Genomic DNA, 18,864 nt, shown 5'->3' on the forward strand with positions numbered 1-18,864 from the left:
TAGCCCCTTGTTTCATTGTATGAATCCAAAGACAGTTGTTGAGTAGTCTGATTTATGGCTAGCTTTTTTTTTTTATAAGATCCATTCATTCATTCATTCATTCATTCATTTTGTGTACAGTGTTCTGCCTGCATTTGTGCCTGCAGGGCTGAAGAGGGCACCAGATCTCATAATAGATGGTTAGGAGCCACATCTGGTTTCTGGGAATTGAACTCAGGACCCCTGGAAGAACAGCCAGTGCTGTTTATCTCTGAGTCATTTCTCTAGCCCCTATGCCTAGCTTTCATTTACAGGTTGAAATATACTCCGTTTCTTAAATCTGGTTTTGCCCCATCAAGTTTCTAGTAACCCAGGGTTGTGTGGAGTGTTTTGGACTTTGAAGTTGTGAAAATAAAATCATGGTTCTCTGTGTTCTCCTGTGAGAACCATGGGTATCTACTTTTAAATTTGACAGTGAATACAGGTTATTAGACCAATTTTCATGTAATTTTTACAGCCATTTTAAAGCGCTTACTTTTCCCTATTGTACATTGTTACTTGTCCGTACTCTACGTAGCCATGCCATATGACAAGTTAGTTCTTGTTCTTGTATTTTAAATTCAAAATTTACAATCTTAGTGCAAGATGACATTAGATGCTTGATACAGAACTAGAGTTATGGAATAACTTGTTCCTTTAGAAAAGAAATGCAGTCTCTTAATGGCGTTGCTTATTAGAGACTCAGAATTTTTAACAGTATAATAATATTTTTTCCCTCCAATGCAGGTGTTCTTTATACATTTTCCTACAGGGCTCCTCTGTGGAGAAATCCGGAAAGCATATGTAGAATTTGTCAATGTCAGCAAATGTCCTCTGACTGGATTGAAAGTTGTGTCTAAACGTCCAGAGTTCTTCACTTTTGGTGGCAATACTGCTGTTCTAACACCGCTAAGTCCTTCCACATCTGAAAACTGCAGTGCTTATAAGACGGTTGTGACAGATTCCCCCTTCGAGGGTATAGCACTTGTGTCATCAGCGTCATCTGTGGACTTTGGGACCGGCACAGGACAGCAGCTGGAGGCCATTCCTGTCCCACTTCCTGACTCTGTGCTCCTCCCCGGAGCTTCTGTCCAGCTACCAATGTGGCTTCGTGGGCCAGATGAAGAGGGTGTCCATGAAATTAACTTTTTATTTTACTATGAAAGCGTTAAAAAGCAGCCTAAAAGACGGTGGGTAATTAAAACTTTACAGTCTAAGGTCCTTACTTAATATTTAGTATATTATATTTTAATAAATGTTTGGTACTTGTTAATATTTTACACATCTTTGCTTACTAAGACATTAACCATCTTCCAAATGATGCATGATGTTTATATCTAAACTTGTTATAATTATAACTTAATTCTAGGTAGCTAAAAATGAAAAAAATTAACTTTATGAAATTGTTATTTTTTTAATCAGAAAGTGAAAAAACACAAAATGTTTAGTTGTTTGTGGTTTATAAACATACTGATTCTTTGATAGACTAAAGTGTTGTGTCATTTGTATATGAAGCACCCTGCCATACAGCTGTCCTTTTGTAAGAATATGATTTTGGCAGACAAGAGAAATGTGTGTTCCGGTGGATGATCACTTAAGAGCTCCAGCTTTGCTGCTTTCTACATCCGGCATGCATGTTGCACAGCAGAATTCTAATATTACTGTTATCTTTATAAATCCAACATCTTTTTTATTCTGTAGGATATCTAAATGTCATGTGAAACAATGTAAAAATAGAAATGGAACATAATTGAAGAGATGGTACACTTGAGGTTCTTAGTGCCCTCCTTTAGAGGATAGACACAGACAAAGCACTCTGGCCAGAGCCTTAGTGCCATGGTAGTGAAAGGAGTTTCAGAGGGCAGGAGAGACTTCAGGACATAGAGACCAAGTGGACAGGAATCAACCCCCCAGTGAGTAGCTTTGTCTGTGAACAACAGTGCACCAGGTAGAGAATAAGAACTGGATGCTTTGCCCCAGCACAAATTGTGGGCAATAAGTAGGATTCAGGGTGGTAGTGCGCACTCATAATGGGGGTGAAGGGGAGCTCTGAAGGCAAGATCAGGAGTATCTGGCCACCCTGAGCTATATAGACTGTGACTTAAAAAACATGTTTGAAATGTACAGCTCTGAACACCAAGTTAAAAGCTGGGGTTTTGGGCCCGGGGAGATGTGCCTGAGTGGTTAAGAGCTTTTGCTATTTTTCTAGAAGACCCAATCCGATTCTAGATGATCTGGTGCCTTCTTCTGGCCTCCTTGGATACACATCCACACACATGTAGCATGCACACACAAATTAAAAAAAAAAAAAAAAAAGACGTGGTTTTGCTTGGTGGTTTAATTTTGAGACCTATTTATTTGTTTTGAGATAGGATCTCACTATGTAGCCTTGGCTAGCCTGAAACTCACTGTAGACCAGGTTGGCCTCAAATTTACAGACCTCCTTCTTTTTGTCTCTTTAAAGGCACACACCCAGGGCACCTCTGGAACATCTTTGGGACCATTTTAAAGATAGAAGATGTATTGTTGCTATGTGAAGGTTAATTTCACTATGACATGGTTGAGTCTGATGAGCAGGAGAAAATCCTAGAGCCAGGAATACTATTAGTTTCCATACAAATTGAGAAGAAACCATTGAACTGGACTTAGTCTAACTAAAATTTTACCTTACTGTATTTTTTTGATTCTCTGGTTACATGCAATCCTGGAAGTTATGGGGTTTCTGTTTTTTATTTAAAAGTAGAGATTTGTAACATAGGGAGAGAATCTTAGATTTAGCTTGCATGTGTTTTTAATCTTCAGACACAGAATATTAAGACACACTGCAGTTATTTGTACTAGCCGGTCTTTGAATGTGCGAGCGACTGTCTGCAGAAGTAATTCACTTGAAGATGAAGAAGGCAGGGGAGGCAATATGCTAGTCTTCGTGGATGTGGAAAATATCAATACTGTAAGTTATTTTAAGCCTGAATTTTGTTTTAAAAGGTATTTTAAAATGTTTGTTTTCAGTAAATTTTTTCACTATAATTTATCCTAAGTAGGAACTTAGAGCTATACACATAGATTAGTATGAACACATCTTAAAATTCTCAAGTGGCTTTGATTTTGTCAAAGGATCTGCTGATAATAGTGTGTATGTCAGTGTCGGTTGTAGTTGTTCAGTGGCGCAGTCTCAGAGGTAATGAAATGTGTGCAGTTCTTTGGAGATTTCACTCTCCTTGGTAATAGTAATCCTATGCTCACACATTCTGACAGTAACATTTCCTTTAGTTAAAACATTTCTGTTTGTACACTCAAATGTCAAAAAGATGTGATTGTAAAGCTTATAGAGCCTCAAGCTGACCAGTTCAGATACTTATCACTTGAGAGTCCTGTAATTCTTGCTTTTAGTTTCATAAATCTGTGAAGCCACTTTTTAAGAAACAATGAGATGTATTGTGCTGAAATGTTGGTGATTTTCCCAAGACAGCGCTCATCAATTGAGTAAGAAAATGCTGGTAATTCCAATCTCAGATCGTCTCTCATTTAGGAAAATATAAAAATTATATAAGGTGGTGGTGCATGCCTTTAATCCCAGCACTTGGGAGGCCAAAGCTGGGGGAGGAATCTCTGTGGGTTCAAGGCTAGCCTGGTCTACAGAGTGAATTCCAGGACAGCCAAGGCTACACAGAAAAACCCGGTCTCAAAAAACACACACATATATCTGTCTGTCTGTCTATCTATCTATCTATCTATCTATCTATCTATCTATCTATCTATATGTGTACACACATATACATATATATGTACACACATATACATATATATGTACATATGTGCATGTATGTATACATACATACAATTTAAGTTACACTGGTTTGAGAATTTTCTGTTGCTTTTTTGTGTCCCTCCCTCCCTTCCCACTCTCTTTCCTTCCTTCTGTAGGGTCTCACTGTGTTTTAGTGTAAGTAACTTTGAACTTGTCAGCCTCCTGAATGCCAGGATTATAGGCATGTGGCATGTGTCACTGTGTCTAGGTAATTACTTTTTTTTTTTTTTTCCTCTTAATGAGATAATTTCAGGAGAAAAAGCCTCAGAAGAAATAAAAGAAAATGTCATACCTTTTTTTCTTGAGAGATTATCTGGTCTCAAACTTAGTCTCTAGCCCCTGCTTCTTCCTCCTGGGCACTGAGATTATGGGCATGTGCCACCAGACTGAAGCTTGGACATAGGGATTTACAGATGCTAGGCCAGCTGTGCGCTGTCACCCTAGCTCAGAAAGTATCATAATCAACAATGGATTTATTTTTTTTCTTTTGAGTCAGGGTCTCATTTTGTAACTCAAGGAAGCCTGAAATTTGAGATGTAGTCTCTAAACAGTAGTCTTTTTGCTCCAGACTCCTAAGTGTTGGAATATGGATATGAATTGCCATGCTTATCTTACAAATAATTTTTATTATTAAATACTTCTAGAAATAGTAAATTCTAATAACTATGTATGGATATGGATTGTAGCTAGTATATTTCTTGGGTGTAATCTTGCTTTCTCTAAAGATGTTAGACAGGGATTTGAATAACTTTCTGAAATATATATTGTGGAATTATTTGAAATACATTTCATATCAAATATTTTTATTTCTGAAGATTTGTTTTTATTTTAAGTATATGAGTGTTTTTTTGCCTGTTTGTATGTAAGTGCACTGCATGTATGCCTGGTGCCCACAGAAGCCAGAAAAAGGTGCTTGACTCTCTGGAAATGGAAGAAGTATAGATTACTGTGAATTGCCATTTGGATGCTAAGAACTAAACTTAGGTCTTCTGGAAGCTCAGCAAATGCTGTTAACCACTGAGCCCCCAAAGCTAGGGGGTTTTATCTGTACTGAATCAAATGAGGGTCTTGCACATGAGGCAAGCATCCTACCATTGATTTCTGTTCCTACCCTCTAATGTTAATTTTGATTGACTTGAGTAGCACCTAATTTTGTCCTCATTGCTCTTAACCTTTTGTGACTTTTGTGTGTCTTTGACAGAATGAAGCAGGGGTTAAGGAGTTCCACATGGTGCAGGTGTCAAGCAGTAGCAAGCACTGGCAGCTATACAAATCAGTGAACATCTCTGAAAACAAAGGTCGGTACCCTTGGCCTCACACTGAGTTTTATTGGGGAAGCTGTGCCTGTCACTTTCTTGTTGCTGTGACCAAACATGTGAAGAAGCAGCTTAAAAGAGAAAGGGCTTGTTTTGGCTACAAGGGGTACAGTCACCCTTTCAGTGAAGGTGTGGGGGCAGGAGCATGACACATCCAGTCACGTTGCATCTATCACCAGGAAGCTGAGAGAGTAGATAAGAAGTGGGGCTAGGCATAAGACTTCAAGGCTTGCCCCAACAACCTTTTCCCACCAGCAAGACACGATTAGTTGTGGGTCACTTGTTCAAACACAGTACCAATGGGAGCATTTCACATTGTAGAATTGGAATTAAGTGAACATATGGGAAAATCTGCATATTCTGAGTGCATGGCGTATTCAAGTTTACTGCAGAAAAATGGTTGTGGCTTCCATGTAAATTATGCTGCCGCTACTTTCATGGCTAAAATACATCATTGTTTAATTCTTTCACTTATTTGTGTGTGTGTGTGTGTCTGTGTTCATGTGCACATGCACACATGTGGAGGTCAAAGGAAAACATGGGGGAGTCAGTTCTCTCCTTCCACCATGTGGATCCCAGTATTAAACTCAGGTCATCAGACTTGGTAGCAAGCTCTTTACCAGCGAGCCATCTCTCTGGCCCTGTAAAAGCATTTTCTAAAAGCCAGATTCAGTAGACATACAGTAGTAGGAAAACACACCATGGCAAAATATAATTTGTATAAGTCATAGTATGTAAAAGTCATAGACAAGGAAAAATACTAAAAGGGAATGATTGACGAATACTAAAAGGATATGATCAAGTTGCTAAGATTGTGGGTTCCTAGAACCCTATGTTCTTAGTGTTTCTAACTTTCAGACTTTCTGTTTAGAATCTCAAATGTCAAATACACACAAAGAGAATCATAGAGTCACATATGCTTGTGTATCCTAAGATTTTGAATTTAACCTTTTTGAGTGGTTGGTGAATATTCATTTTGTTAAGAACACAGGAGGTTTTGTTGTTGTTAATGAGACTTTTTGTTTGGTTGCTTGGTTTTTTGCTTTTTTGAGACAGGGTTTTTCTGTGTAGCCTTAGCTGTCCTGGACTCGATTTGTAGATCAGGCTGTCCTCAAACTCACAGAGATCCGCCTGCCTCTGCTTTCCCGAGTGCTGGGATCACAGGTGTGTACCACTGTACCAGTCCTTTTTTTTTTGAGACAAGGCTGGCCTCAGAGAGCCTCCTGTCTCTGCCTCTGCCTCTTGAGTGCTAAGATTAAAGGCATATATCACTGCATCCAGCCAAATGAAATCCTTTTTATCAATAAGTGTGAATAATGCTTTGGGCTTGTATGTGTTGTAACCTGAAACACATTTTTATTCCTAGATGCCAAACTTGCCAGTAGGGAGAAAGGAAAGTTTTGCTTCAAGGCAATAAGATGTAAACAAAAAGAAGGTAACATTTGTTTTATTCTCGTCTCACTTTCTCATATGTCCATTTTATATCTTACAACAGTGATATAGTTTGTTTTCCTGTACTTTTTTTTTTTAGCTGCTGTACAGTCCTCAGAAAAATATACTTTTGCAGATATCATCTTTGGAAATGAACAGGTATGCAATGATGCACAGTGATACTTGATGTAAAAATCTTAGTTCTGGAGTATCTGTACACTTTGAAGAAACTAGCATCACTAATAACTTTGTGAATATTGAGCATCTGAACTTTACTGAGTTTTACACCTCCCTTTAGTCTTCAAGATAATGCAAGCATGCCATATGGACAAACTGTACCACTTTACTTACATAAAGCTAACTTATGAAAATATCCAGTGAGATAGGCACAGTACTTGCAATTCTAGAAAAGCTGTAATTACTTGAGGAAACCGTTCTGTTTTAGGAAAAGTGACCATAGTATAGCATATAGTCTGGAACCTCTGTTTCTAAGTCTGCTTAAAAGTTTTTCTCATGATGCACCTTCAAATTTGGGCATATCACACGGTTCTGAGCCCTGGAAACATCAGTGCATAGGCTTTCTTGGAATTGGAAAGGCTATCATACGCTGTCATAACACGCATGAGTTACCTGTCGTGACATGTGGCGGACTGTGGTGGAGGCTGTGGTTGTATGTGCTGTCAGTTCCTCAGTAATACCGTAGACCTTAGGTGTAGCCCAGTCTTTACACCTTAGGTTTGAAGATCAAGGTACAGAGATTTTTGTTAGGATAAAGGCTTTTCTCCCCACTTCTGTAGCTCCGTTATGATCTACAATAGAGTTTGAGAATATGATTTTTGTTGTTTGTTTTTGTTTTTTGAGACAGGGTGTTTTTGTGTATCCACCTTGGCTGTCCTGGACTGGCATTGTAGAATCAGGCTGGCCTCTAACTCACCCGATGTGCCTGTCTCTGCCTCCCGAGTGCTGGAATAATGCGCCACCACTGCCACCACCTAGCGAGAATGTGAATTTTTAAATTTTCTTGAAGACAGGGTAGCATGTAGTCCAGCCTGGCCTTGAACTCTTTGTGTCGGCAGTGATGACCTTGGATCTCTCATCTTTCTGTCTCTACCTCCTAAGTGCTGGGATTACAGGCTTATGTCAGTATGACTGGTGTCACTGCAGCCCTGTGTCACAATGTCTGACTCTCCGTGTAGAGCTGGAGGTTGAAACCAGAGCTGTGTGTATATTAAGCTCTCTGCCAACTGAGCTATGTCCCTAGCTTGGAATATGCATTAATATTTTGTTTAATTAATTTAATTTTGTGTGTGCTCACATACATGTGCTTGTGTGCAGATGTGTGCTGTGGTGGATGTGTAGAGGTCAGATAGAGGACCACTTTCTGGAGTCAGTTCTCTTTCTCCTTGTTGAGACAGGGTTTCTCCCCTTGTGTCTGCCGCTGCTCTTTCTATGCTCCCAGGCTACCTGCCCTACAAGTTTTGGGCTGCACCTTCATATTCCCATAATGCTGCTGGGATTAAGATATGAGCTGTAGGGATCCATTTCAGGTCATCAAGATTGTGTGACAAATGCTTTTACATTTGAGCCGTGTCCCTAACCAGCCCTGCTGTAGTCTTGAGAGGTCATCCAGTGAGCCACACTGTGATCCTTTTGGACTGCTGTTAACAGAATGGCTTCTAGACATCTCTAAAGTATGGCAGTTCTCTGATCAGGAGTTTTCACCTGACTCACCTTCTGTGACAATATTTGAGGAAGCAGCTTAAGCAATGTCTGAAAGCTACGAAGGCCCAATAATTGCAAAGCAATCCCCAGCCCACTTTTTATTTGGAGAAGGATATCACTAAGTTGCCACCAGACCTGGTGGATCAATTATTAATTTTATTTTTAAAAAATTTAAAATTTTAGAAGCATCAGTAGGATTCTTAAATTATATTAAAGTTGCAACTTTTATTGTATTTGTTATTAAATAGTATTGTATATGAGCATTGAAGAAGGCAGAAACAAACACCTTTTTTTTTTTTTTTTTGAAGTATTTTGTTGAATAATACCAAGTACTACAGATTAAGGAAAAAACAAAGGGGATGATATTTTCCCAGAAAAAACTTCATCAGAAGAAAAATATATATATATATGAGTTTTTTGTTGTTGTTGTTGTTGGTTGGTTTTGTTTTGTTTTTGGAATGGCTGGAGTGAATGCTAGAAACTGACCTTTTATATTTTTGGTTGTGAGCCTACCCTTTATTAGCTGAGCCATCTCTCCACCCCAGCATGTATTTGTTAACATTTAATATTTACTTTGTATTGTGAAGCTTTACAGCTAATATGCATATGCATAGTAATTCATAAAACTGTAATTCAGCCGGACACCTCAAAAAATACTGGTGCACAAAAGTATTTAATAACAAACACAATGAAAATGAGTTTTGATGTTTCTAGGGATTTAAATAGAATGAGAAACACTTTTGTTATGTAAAATTGTATTTTTTCTTCATCTGCCCTGGACACTTGAAAACTCATGGGAGCAAAGGCTGGTTTGGTCTAACACCTTTTAAGGTTCTAAGTAATTTTCACTAAGTCTTTTAGGTATTCAAATGGCCTTCACGTATTCAGCTGTACAGACAAGAGACTAATGAATGAATTTTGAAGGGTACATATGAACTTTAGAATTTTAGGTTTTGGCAGAGTATATTTAAACAAGTGACAGTAAGTTTGGGCAGAGCATGTAGTTAAAACACGTTGACAAGTGATTTTTTCTTTCCACAGATAGTAAGTTCAGCAAGCCCATGTGCAGATTTCTTTTACCGAAGTTTATCCTCAGAGTTGAAGAAACCACAAGGTCAGCTTCCTGCACATCCTGAGAAACATGCTGCGGAGGATGCTGTGAGGCTGATTGAGAAGTGCAGTGAGGTGGATCTGAACATCGTCGTGTTATGGAAGGTAGTGCATTACATGTGGTCAGCCAGCCTCACGTAGAGACGTTTCAGTTTTGTCTGGTTTTCATTGCATTTTGAGACAGGGTCTTTCTGTACAGCACAGGAGGCCCTCAGACTCTTTGTACTCTTGCTTTAGCTTCATGGTGCTGCAAGTCCAGGTGTATGCCATCACACCCAGCCTGGATATCCATCAGCCCACCGTCCGTCCATCTGTCTGCCCTTCCTTCCTTCTTTCCTTTTTAATGTTTGTTTGTTTGAGACAGGGTCTCAATTCATAGCCCTCTTGGCCTAGAACTTGCTATATAGACCAGGCTGATCTTGAACTTAAAGAAACTCATCTTTCTGGGATTGAAGATGTGTGATAGTATATTCAGGTCTAGATACTTTATTTTCAAACTGAAGAACAACTCTATACTCATTATTTCTGATTAAAACTTTCACTTTCAGTATTGAAATTTATTTTAAAACTTTTAGTAAATTCCATAATGACTTTTTGAATGTTTTTGTATGAAGAAAATTATTTAATAAAAGCAGATTACTTTCTTCTGAGGGTTAGTATTTCTGTGTTTCACCAAGAGTATTGTGGGCCGGAAGGTCTGGGTGAGCAGGTGCCTTTAAAGTATTTATTATGAGTATTTCCAGACTGTGTCCAGAAAGTGCTCTTTGAATCTGTGGTACTCAGTTCCCTACTTCCAGCAGCTGTCCTTCAGCAAATGTCCATTTCAGCATCAAGGTTTTCCAGGCTGACATTCTGATGAACTGTCTCTCTCTCTTCAGCTGGTTTGTTAACCTGTCTCCATGCAGGGGGATCTGCTTTCTGTGTCATCTGTATTGCTGTCTTGAGTCCTGCCTTTCATTTGGAAGCTTCTCTTGTTTGGATCAGATCTTTATCAGTTGTGATGCAACCCATAGTCTTTCATTGCCTGTGGAAATATAGGAAAAACCTCTTCCCCAATGTAATATATTCCCTGAGTTCCAGTCTGATGTTAAAACACCTTTAAAGTGTGCAGGTTGATCTAATTCAGTAGTTTGTTTGTTTTTTTCCCACCATCCAGTGTCCTTCAGCTAATCTTTTTCCCACTCTCTATTTATCAAGATACAATTAGATCTTTATGAATCCACACATAAGCTAGACATTTAGGCATACTCGCTCCATGCTAGTGAGCTAGGCGCCACTCCCGTGAGCCACGATTCTTACCAGTTATCAGTGGACTGTCTACTTTGATCCTTAATTTCATTAGGTACCATGTGTTCATAATTAAGCATTTTCTGTTCTCTTAGTTCCTCTGTCTATTGTCTCTCAAACCTTTGTATTATTTTAGCCAATTTTTCTTGATGTATAGCTATTTTTTCAACCTTTTTTGAAAGAAAAAAGGTTGCAATTGACAGTAGAGAGGGTTTTACTATGGTGGTCAGAGTTGCAGTGAGTACTGCAATGTCTTTTTCAAGTATTGTTTCTATTCCCTGAACTCCTACCCCTGTTCTCAAGGGTTCTGAAATATAGTTTCCCATTTTTAGTGCAGGAAAAGTCTGTCTATAATTAAAATTGTCTTTGGGGGTGGCTTACTGTGATTCATTATCTCAGAAGCTCCTGTGTCGTTCCTTGCTCTGGGCTCGAGGCTCCCACTGTTCCGAGGTCTTCTGAAGTCTCTTTCGATATCCAACTATTCTATTTTACCAATAAAGACTCAGGAGCCAGATGCTCAGGTGAAAATCTGCTAGCTCAGAGAAGAAGAAGCACCCAGCTGACCTTCCTTCTCATCTCAGGTCCAGATGGGGAAGAAAAAAAAAAAAAAGAATCACTAGCTCAACTGAGAGCCCAAGAGCAAATGGCCAAAAAACCCAGGGCTAAAGCTAAAGCCAGAGCTCGACTTAAAAGCTTTTTCTACTTCTGTAGACAGTCTTAAGTTCTCCTCAACTCAAAGTCCCTCCTACTCTTTAATCTCTGTCAATTGGCTTCTTGCTCTGGCTTTTGAACTAGGATTGACTTTAAATCCTGTATATAAAAAGATCTTGGAATAAAGGTGTGTGCTAGGGCTGGCTGAACCCCACCATAATCACCTGTTTACAATAAACAGAAATTTCTTAGATTAAAGGTGTGTGGTAGGGCTCAACCACACTAAACAAAAAAACAAGGGTTTGGGGTTTACAATGGGATCAAATATCCTAGATTTTCCCCCTTTTGTCTAAATAGAAGACCTTTTCTCTAACATCAGTAAACTATACTATCAGGTAAAAATTACACTCACAATGTCTAGTCCATATATAATAAGCATCCTCAAAAAAGTATTCTACTATCTTTCCTATCTTGGTGAGTCCAAAGTTCTGTACCTAAATGACGTTGTATCAAAACTTGCAATCCCAATTAAAAAACATTTTTTTTTTTTTGGAAAAGCAAAAAATATTTAATTCTTATAATTTTTAACTGTTCTAGTGTTTGAATAACTGGAGAATGTGATTTTAAACCTAAAACATCTTCTTAAATCGTGAAGAACTTAATCCTAATTATAAGATCATAACTATTTAGTCTTCAATCCCATCAGAGATTTGAGAAGGATTAATATTATCTGAATAAACAAGAAGTGCAGAGCAAGCAGCTTACAAAACTATAGAATGACAAAGACTGCTGGCTGCCTGGACAGTCATTCAAGGTATCTCCTAAAACGTTGGAGCATTAATCTTCAGTTTTCTGGCTCAGAATATCTGACAGACTTCTGTGAAGCAGATATTAGGAAGGACTTGCCTACCTCGTTCTTGCAGTCGACTTTCCTGCACCCAGTTTGTCCAGCATTCTCTCTGCAGTAGAAGCAAGGGCATTCCTTGCCTAGTGGCTAGTTTGCCACATATGAAGCCATCTCCTAAGGGAGAATTTTTTTCAATGCTCATCATGTTCAAAGTCAAAAGGGGGTGCTGCCAGGAACTGACATGTCTCGTCAAAATATTCTTAAATTAATAAAATGTTTTTAAATGCCATATTCTATATATCTCTGAGGTTTTTTGAAAACATTTATCTAGTATATCTCAATTACTTGTTTCTAGCTATATACTGACTGATTAACTTAGGTAACATTTATGTTTAACTAAACTAGTACCTAACAAAACCACAATTTGATTCACTATTAGTTTGCATTTCTTAATCATCTTAAACAGTTTGTGATAATAGCTATCAAAAGGACTAGAACTTCACATTGCATTTTTAAGAACTATATAGGTACAATGCTTTAAAAATAGTTGATAAAGAGTATGTTGTAACAAAAAAAAAAAAAACCTGAACTTTGTATCAATATACAAAGATCTATGCCAGTGTAACCAAATATAACCTTAACTTTGTATCAACATACAAAGACCTATATGAGTAGATTCAATAATCAACCCTTTTTTCCTATTGTTTCTATATTATTTCTATATTCTGCCTTTTGTCTAAATAAAAAGTAAAGATACAGTAAAACTATTTATAAAAATTAAGCAATTTTTGCTAAGCTTTGAACTTGGTTGTATTTGGCAGTTTTAGGATTTAGTATTTTTTAGTTCAAAGTTCTGTAAAATGTTCATGTTATCTCATATGAACTCAGCAATTTGAATATCCTAAGCAGTCTGTATTCCAAAGCTGATCTTTGGGTGGTGTTTGTCAGCTTGGTGACAACTCTGACTAGGTAGAACATAACAGTCTCCTCAAAGGTTTCCACTGTTTATGTACAACCAGACAGCAGAAGAAGCATGGAACAGTTTTTCTCAGTGGTTGGTATTACACAATCCAGGTGGATTTGTCATTCCTCCACACCCCCCACCCCACCCCCCTCTCTCCTTCTTGAAAACCTAAAAGGTTACTGTTACAAGTGGTAGAATACCTAAACATTTTAAATGCCACATGCAGCAGATCTCAGAAAGGTTTAAGGGCTATAATCTACTAAGTAAGTACATCTGAGGTACACAAACTTTGTGGATGCTTGCTTCAGACTCAGCCCTGGTAATACAGACAAGAAACTAGAGAAAGCTTATTTCTAGAATTAGCTAATATCCTGTATGACTACTAGTATTATGACAGACAGAGAGTTTATATATACATAATAATGTTATAGGTTTTGAGATAATATACTTTAAAAATTATAGTCAAATGAAGTTCAAGGGATTATGAGATTAGTGTTAATAGAGCAATCCCTTATTTTTTGTTTTCCTCTCTCCCATACCAGGTGGCTCTTCTGATATGACAGATTTTGAATTTTTCTTAAACAAGCACGCATGGGTTTAGAGAAGGAGAGAGCCACACTGCAACCCCAAAGCCAGCTTTAATTTAATTGAATTGGGACCACATAAAGACCATTTGCCACTTATGGGCAATACCACTTGGCCAAATAACTCTTTTTCTTCTCACATTTTCTCTTGATGATCCATCCTTTTTCTTCAGATGTTTCATTTCTCCAGTGTTCTCCAGATTCCTTAGATGATTTTATTCTCCTAACGATAAAAACAAAATCCTGCCCCAAATTTAACTCTGGGGGGGGTTCTTTTTTTGGTAGTGTGCATCTTTCCTAGGACAAAATGGTTTTTGGCAATAGAAAAAGTATTATCTCTCAATCAAAAATTTTAAAAAGTTCTTTTGAAAATATGAAATTAAATAAACCTCTAATTATATTTATTTTTAGATTATAAACAGCATTCACTTTAAATGTTAGCCTGTCTTTTGTAAGCTGCTTTTAAAATTAAATCATTGTTATTCCTTTGGGCCTGTCCCTGTCTCCCAAGTACTGGGATCAGAGGTGTGAACCATTACCACCCTGTTTGTTGTAACTCTAGAATTTAGGAAGCAACTAACTTACAGGGATCTGCCTGTTTCTGCTAGGGTTAAAGGCATGGGCCACTATGGCCCTGCTCAGATTTTTTACCCTAGCTCCAAATTGTTACTCAGAACATTTTACATCTCCTGTTTTGTTTTGTTTTCAATACCAAACAACAAAAAAAACTTTTTACTTAAGAAGAAAACTCTAGTCTTCATACCTTAGTTTGAACTGAATTACCAAGCTGTCTGATGAACTATCACCTCTCTATTCAGGTGATCTCTCTTGCTCAAAGCTAATCTTTATCAATTCAGATTGTCACCATAGCTTTTCTTCTTCTGTGGAAACAAGGGCAAAACCTCTTTCCCAATGTAACACATATCCTGATTTCCATTCTGAGGTCAGTACATCTCTAAAATATACAGACTGATTTAATGCAGCAGGTTTTTCTATTATATAATGTCTCTCTGCAGCTGCTCCTTTTTTATTAGCTTAAAATTAATAAATCACTGTGTAATTTCTGGAGTTCTTTATTACCCCTTTTTGTTTATTAAGCTTATCTTTTAAAGTGTGATTAGATTTTTCTGTAACTGCTTGTCCTGTAGGCATACTTTATGTTGTAATACACAAAAAACTGTTTCATTTTACTAGAAACATATGCTGGAGCATTCTTAGTCTTAATTTGTATAGGTAACCCCATAATAGCCATAACTTATAATAAATGTATAATTACAGAATCAGCCTTTTCAGAACTTAAAGCAGTTTCCCATTGAAATCCTGAATGTGTCTATGGTATGCACATACTTTAATTTTCCAAGGTTTGCAAAATGAAACATATCAATTTGCCAAATTGCATTTCTTTGGGTACTTTTTGGGTTATATCCTGTAGGTAATAGAATTTGGTTATACAAAGAACAAGTAGGACAGTGCCTTATAATTTTCTTAGCTTGTTGCCAACAGATAGAAAAATCTTTATTCAAACCTTTGCTGTTAACATGGTGTTTCTTATGAAATTCTGAGGCTTCTAGCACATTTCCTACTAACAGCTGATCAATTTCATCATTACTTTTTGCTAGCGGGTCTGGTAGACTTGTAGGAGATCTGGTAAGTGTTATTATTCAAAGAACTGAATCTTTTCTCTGGAGATGATCCCAGGCAAATTTCTCCTCTGCTGCTTTCTGTCAGATGTCTCCTGTCCTATGTAACATTTCTATGTCCTCTGCTCCTGCAGTGTTTGTGGGCTTTTTTCTTCAATCATTTTGGGTTTTCTTACCAACCACGTTGAGCACCATCTGTAAAAGGAACTTTTATATGCCTGTTCAGTTATTGTCTGGGAGACTTACTGCCTCCTGTTAACCTAGGCCTAGGCCTAGTCTTAGTACAGCAGTACTCAAAGAAGGGTGACCCCCAAATGACAAACTGTCACCAGTCAATAAATACAGACATTGAATGTACTCAAGCATAAAGACACTTGGAGCATTCTGATTGTCTCTTGAGTCTAAAGAAAACTGGGCTTAGCAAAAACAAGTCAGCCTGTGCTGGATAGATAGCTCAGCATTGGGCTGCTTTTCCAGAGGATCCATGTTTAATTCCTACGTGGTGGCTTGTAACTCCAGTCCCAGGGCATCCAACATTCTCTTCTTCAGGTGCCAGTCACGCACACAGTACACAGACATACATGCCAACAAAATTTTGATGCACTTAAAATAAATAAAATTAAAAATGAAAACTCCAGATAAATCTTACATGTTTGTATAATGTGACAATACAGTAAATCAGAGCCATTGACAAATATTTCTCTAGAACAGAGTTCTTTCAAGAGACCGAAAAATTGTAAATTAGAGCAAATATTTAAAGTAGATGGATTTAGTTTACTACTTACTAGTAGGAAAAAAGCGCCTTTTAAAAAAGATGTACAGCCAGATACGGTGCCATGTGCCTGTAATTCTAGCATTCAGAAGGCTTAAATGTGATTCCAGCCTGAGCTACATAGCAGATTCCACTCCAGCCTATGATATACGGTGAGTGGTCCTTGGAAAAAAAGACCAGAACCAAAAGAAAGTGTGTGGATTAAAGTGGACATGCTGGTACACACCTGTAATGCTAGCACTCAGTTCAGACAGAGAATCACAGGTATGAGGCCACCCTGGACTATACAGTCTGACAAAGCATGTCATTTTCACCCACAAGATTCAGTTATAGTTAACCTGCATTTTGGCATTTGAGTAAAGAAGCTTATATATCACTTCTTGGTCTTAAACAAGATCACCTTAAGAAAGCAGCCTTTCTTGGCCCTGTGGAGATGTCTCAGTGGGTAAAGTGCTTTCTATACAAGCATCAGGACCTGAGTTCAAATCTCCAACACCCTGGTAAATGCCAGGTACTGACCTGCACTTGTGACCCTAGTTCAGGGTTGGGCAGAGAAAGGTGGAGGGAGCTCCAGATTCCTTAGAAGGGCTGGCTGAGGAAGACAGTAGATGTTGAGAGGCACCTGTCCATACACGCACACACAAGAAGCCTGGGTTGTAGCACACTTATCTGAAGTTGTTTCTTGAAAGTCTACAGAAAAGAACAACAGACATTCAAGATTTGTCTCTTTGAAATAGTTGGGTTAGTTGAGTTTTATAAAAGCCCAAACAGATTGAGAGGGAGGCGTAGATGTTTCTTTTATGATGGAATGAATAGATAAAGGTTGAAATGGTGACATGAGATTATTGATAATTGAGAGATACAGTTGTCATCTTTTCTTTCCTCTGGATGTTGAGATGGTTACTTTTGAGGTTTCTATCACAAGCGAAAAGGCAACATTTCTGTTGGTTGTATTTTTAGGCATACGTTGTAGAAGATAACAAGCAGCTTATTTTAGAAGGCCAGCATCATGTGGTTCTTCATACTATTGGGAAAGAAGCCTTTTCACACTCTCAGAAACAGGTAAGACCATTGCTGGGAGGCTTTTTTGGGATTGTCGTGTGTTCGGATCACTGTACTTCCCTCATAGCCACGGTCTCTCTGTGCCGTGCCTCTTGCCCTCTCTGCCTCTGTCTTCTCTGTTTTCACACAGGTTCTAGTTATAAGGCTCTACTGGCCTCAAACGTGCAGTCTCTGCATTGGCCTCTGGTCCTGGAGCTAGAGGCATGTGTCAAAATATCCTCCTTTGGCTACTATTTATGTCTTTTCTTCTGACATGTGACACGTAGAAATTTACTCAGTATTATTTACTTTTTTTATGCTGGGGATTGACACTGAGCATGACACATGGTAAGCCCACAGTTGACCACTAAATTTTTCCTTAAGCCCTTATTCAGTATAATTTAGAAGTTGTGTTGTATTAGATGACTTGAATATATTAATAATATACTAAAAATTTTTAATTATGTACTCTTTATTTTATAAGTGATCGTTTTGCCTGCATGTATGTGCACCACATGCATGCTTGATGTTCATAGACAGGAGCAACATGTGCACACAGTGTCCAAGGACTATGCCTGTGCACCATGTGCGTGCTGTGTCCACAGATTTGGGAAGAGGGCATTGGATCCTAGAAGTGAAGTTATGAGTGGTTGTGAACCCGGTCCTGTACAAGAGCATACAGTGCTCTGGGCCAGTGAGCCATCTTTCCATCCCTAATAGTACATTTTTTTTTTTTTTTTTTAACTTTTAAAATCAAAGGTAGTCAAAAACAGTTTTTACAAATGGAAACACATTCCAACCCAAGACTGGGGTATAGAAAAAGATCCTGGTGGCTCTCCAGAAACTCCTCCTGTCTTCCTCTGCTCTTTGTCTGAGTTAAGTTGGACTGTGTGTGTGTGACTTAGAATTTAAAAGTGGAGCTTCTGGTACAAACGTCCTAAGGTGTCTGTTGTCATCTAGGTCCTTCAGGCTGGGCCACGTTTGTGAAACCTGTCCATATTGTAGCTCTTTAATTTTCAGTGGCCATTTCAGTGTAGAAATAATTGCTTTCCAACCAAAAGAACAGTGGTTTCTGGAACACTGACTCATTCCAAGGTTGAGGGAGGAAGAATGCGAGGTGAGCTGCAAGACCTAATGATACATGCTGACTTGTATATGAGAGTGTTGCCATCACTCTTCTTTGGTCTTTATAAGTACTGTGCACAGTGCAGGTAAAATCAGCCTTGCCTTTTTTTTTTTTAATGAGGCTCTGTGAAATAAGTAGAGTTGTATTTATGATTAGTGATAAATTTTGATGCTGTTGTTTAATTTCTTTAAGAAAAAAAAACAACTTAGGGCCTTATGTAGTAGCCTAGGCTGACCTCAGACTAGCTGTGTAGCTGAGGCTGATCTTGAATTCCTGATTCTCTTGCTAGCATCCAAGTGATAGGTACAAGGCAAAGGATTACAGTGGTGCCACATCGCTTATAGAGTGCTGGGGCTTGAATCTAAATGTGCCAGGCAAGCACAGTACCAGCTAAGCTACCTCCCCAGTAGATGTTAGTGTTTAGGAAATATATATAAAGCAGTAAATCTATCAAATGAAGCAATATATTTTCAAGGTGGGGTTTTTTCCCCTCAACCTTGATAATCAGCTCCTGAAACTGGTGCTATACAATTGAATATCCACAACC

At 38.2% G+C, this 18,864-nt stretch overlaps 1 protein-coding gene across 5 annotated transcripts in view; it reads left to right on the forward strand.

The window, feature by feature from the left end:
• Window positions 1-18,864, forward strand: part of Trappc8 (trafficking protein particle complex subunit 8) — an 84,162-nt gene that overhangs the window by 60,062 nt on the left and 5,236 nt on the right. For all 5 annotated transcript variants that reach the window (XM_060377633.1, XM_021664225.2, XM_060377634.1 and 2 more), the window contains 7 exons: window positions 766-1,208; window positions 2,821-2,968; window positions 5,028-5,124; window positions 6,509-6,577; window positions 6,674-6,732; window positions 9,337-9,510; window positions 17,111-17,212. In XM_060377633.1, coding sequence (XP_060233616.1) covers window positions 766-1,208; window positions 2,821-2,968; window positions 5,028-5,124; window positions 6,509-6,577; window positions 6,674-6,732; window positions 9,337-9,510; window positions 17,111-17,212 — 1,092 coding nt within the window. The remainder of the gene's footprint in view (window positions 1-765; window positions 1,209-2,820; window positions 2,969-5,027; window positions 5,125-6,508; window positions 6,578-6,673; window positions 6,733-9,336; window positions 9,511-17,110; window positions 17,213-18,864) is intronic.

This window comes from Meriones unguiculatus, chromosome 2 (genome assembly GCF_030254825.1).
Source record: "Meriones unguiculatus strain TT.TT164.6M chromosome 2, Bangor_MerUng_6.1, whole genome shotgun sequence".
Lineage (NCBI taxonomy): Eukaryota > Metazoa > Chordata > Mammalia > Rodentia > Muridae > Meriones > Meriones unguiculatus.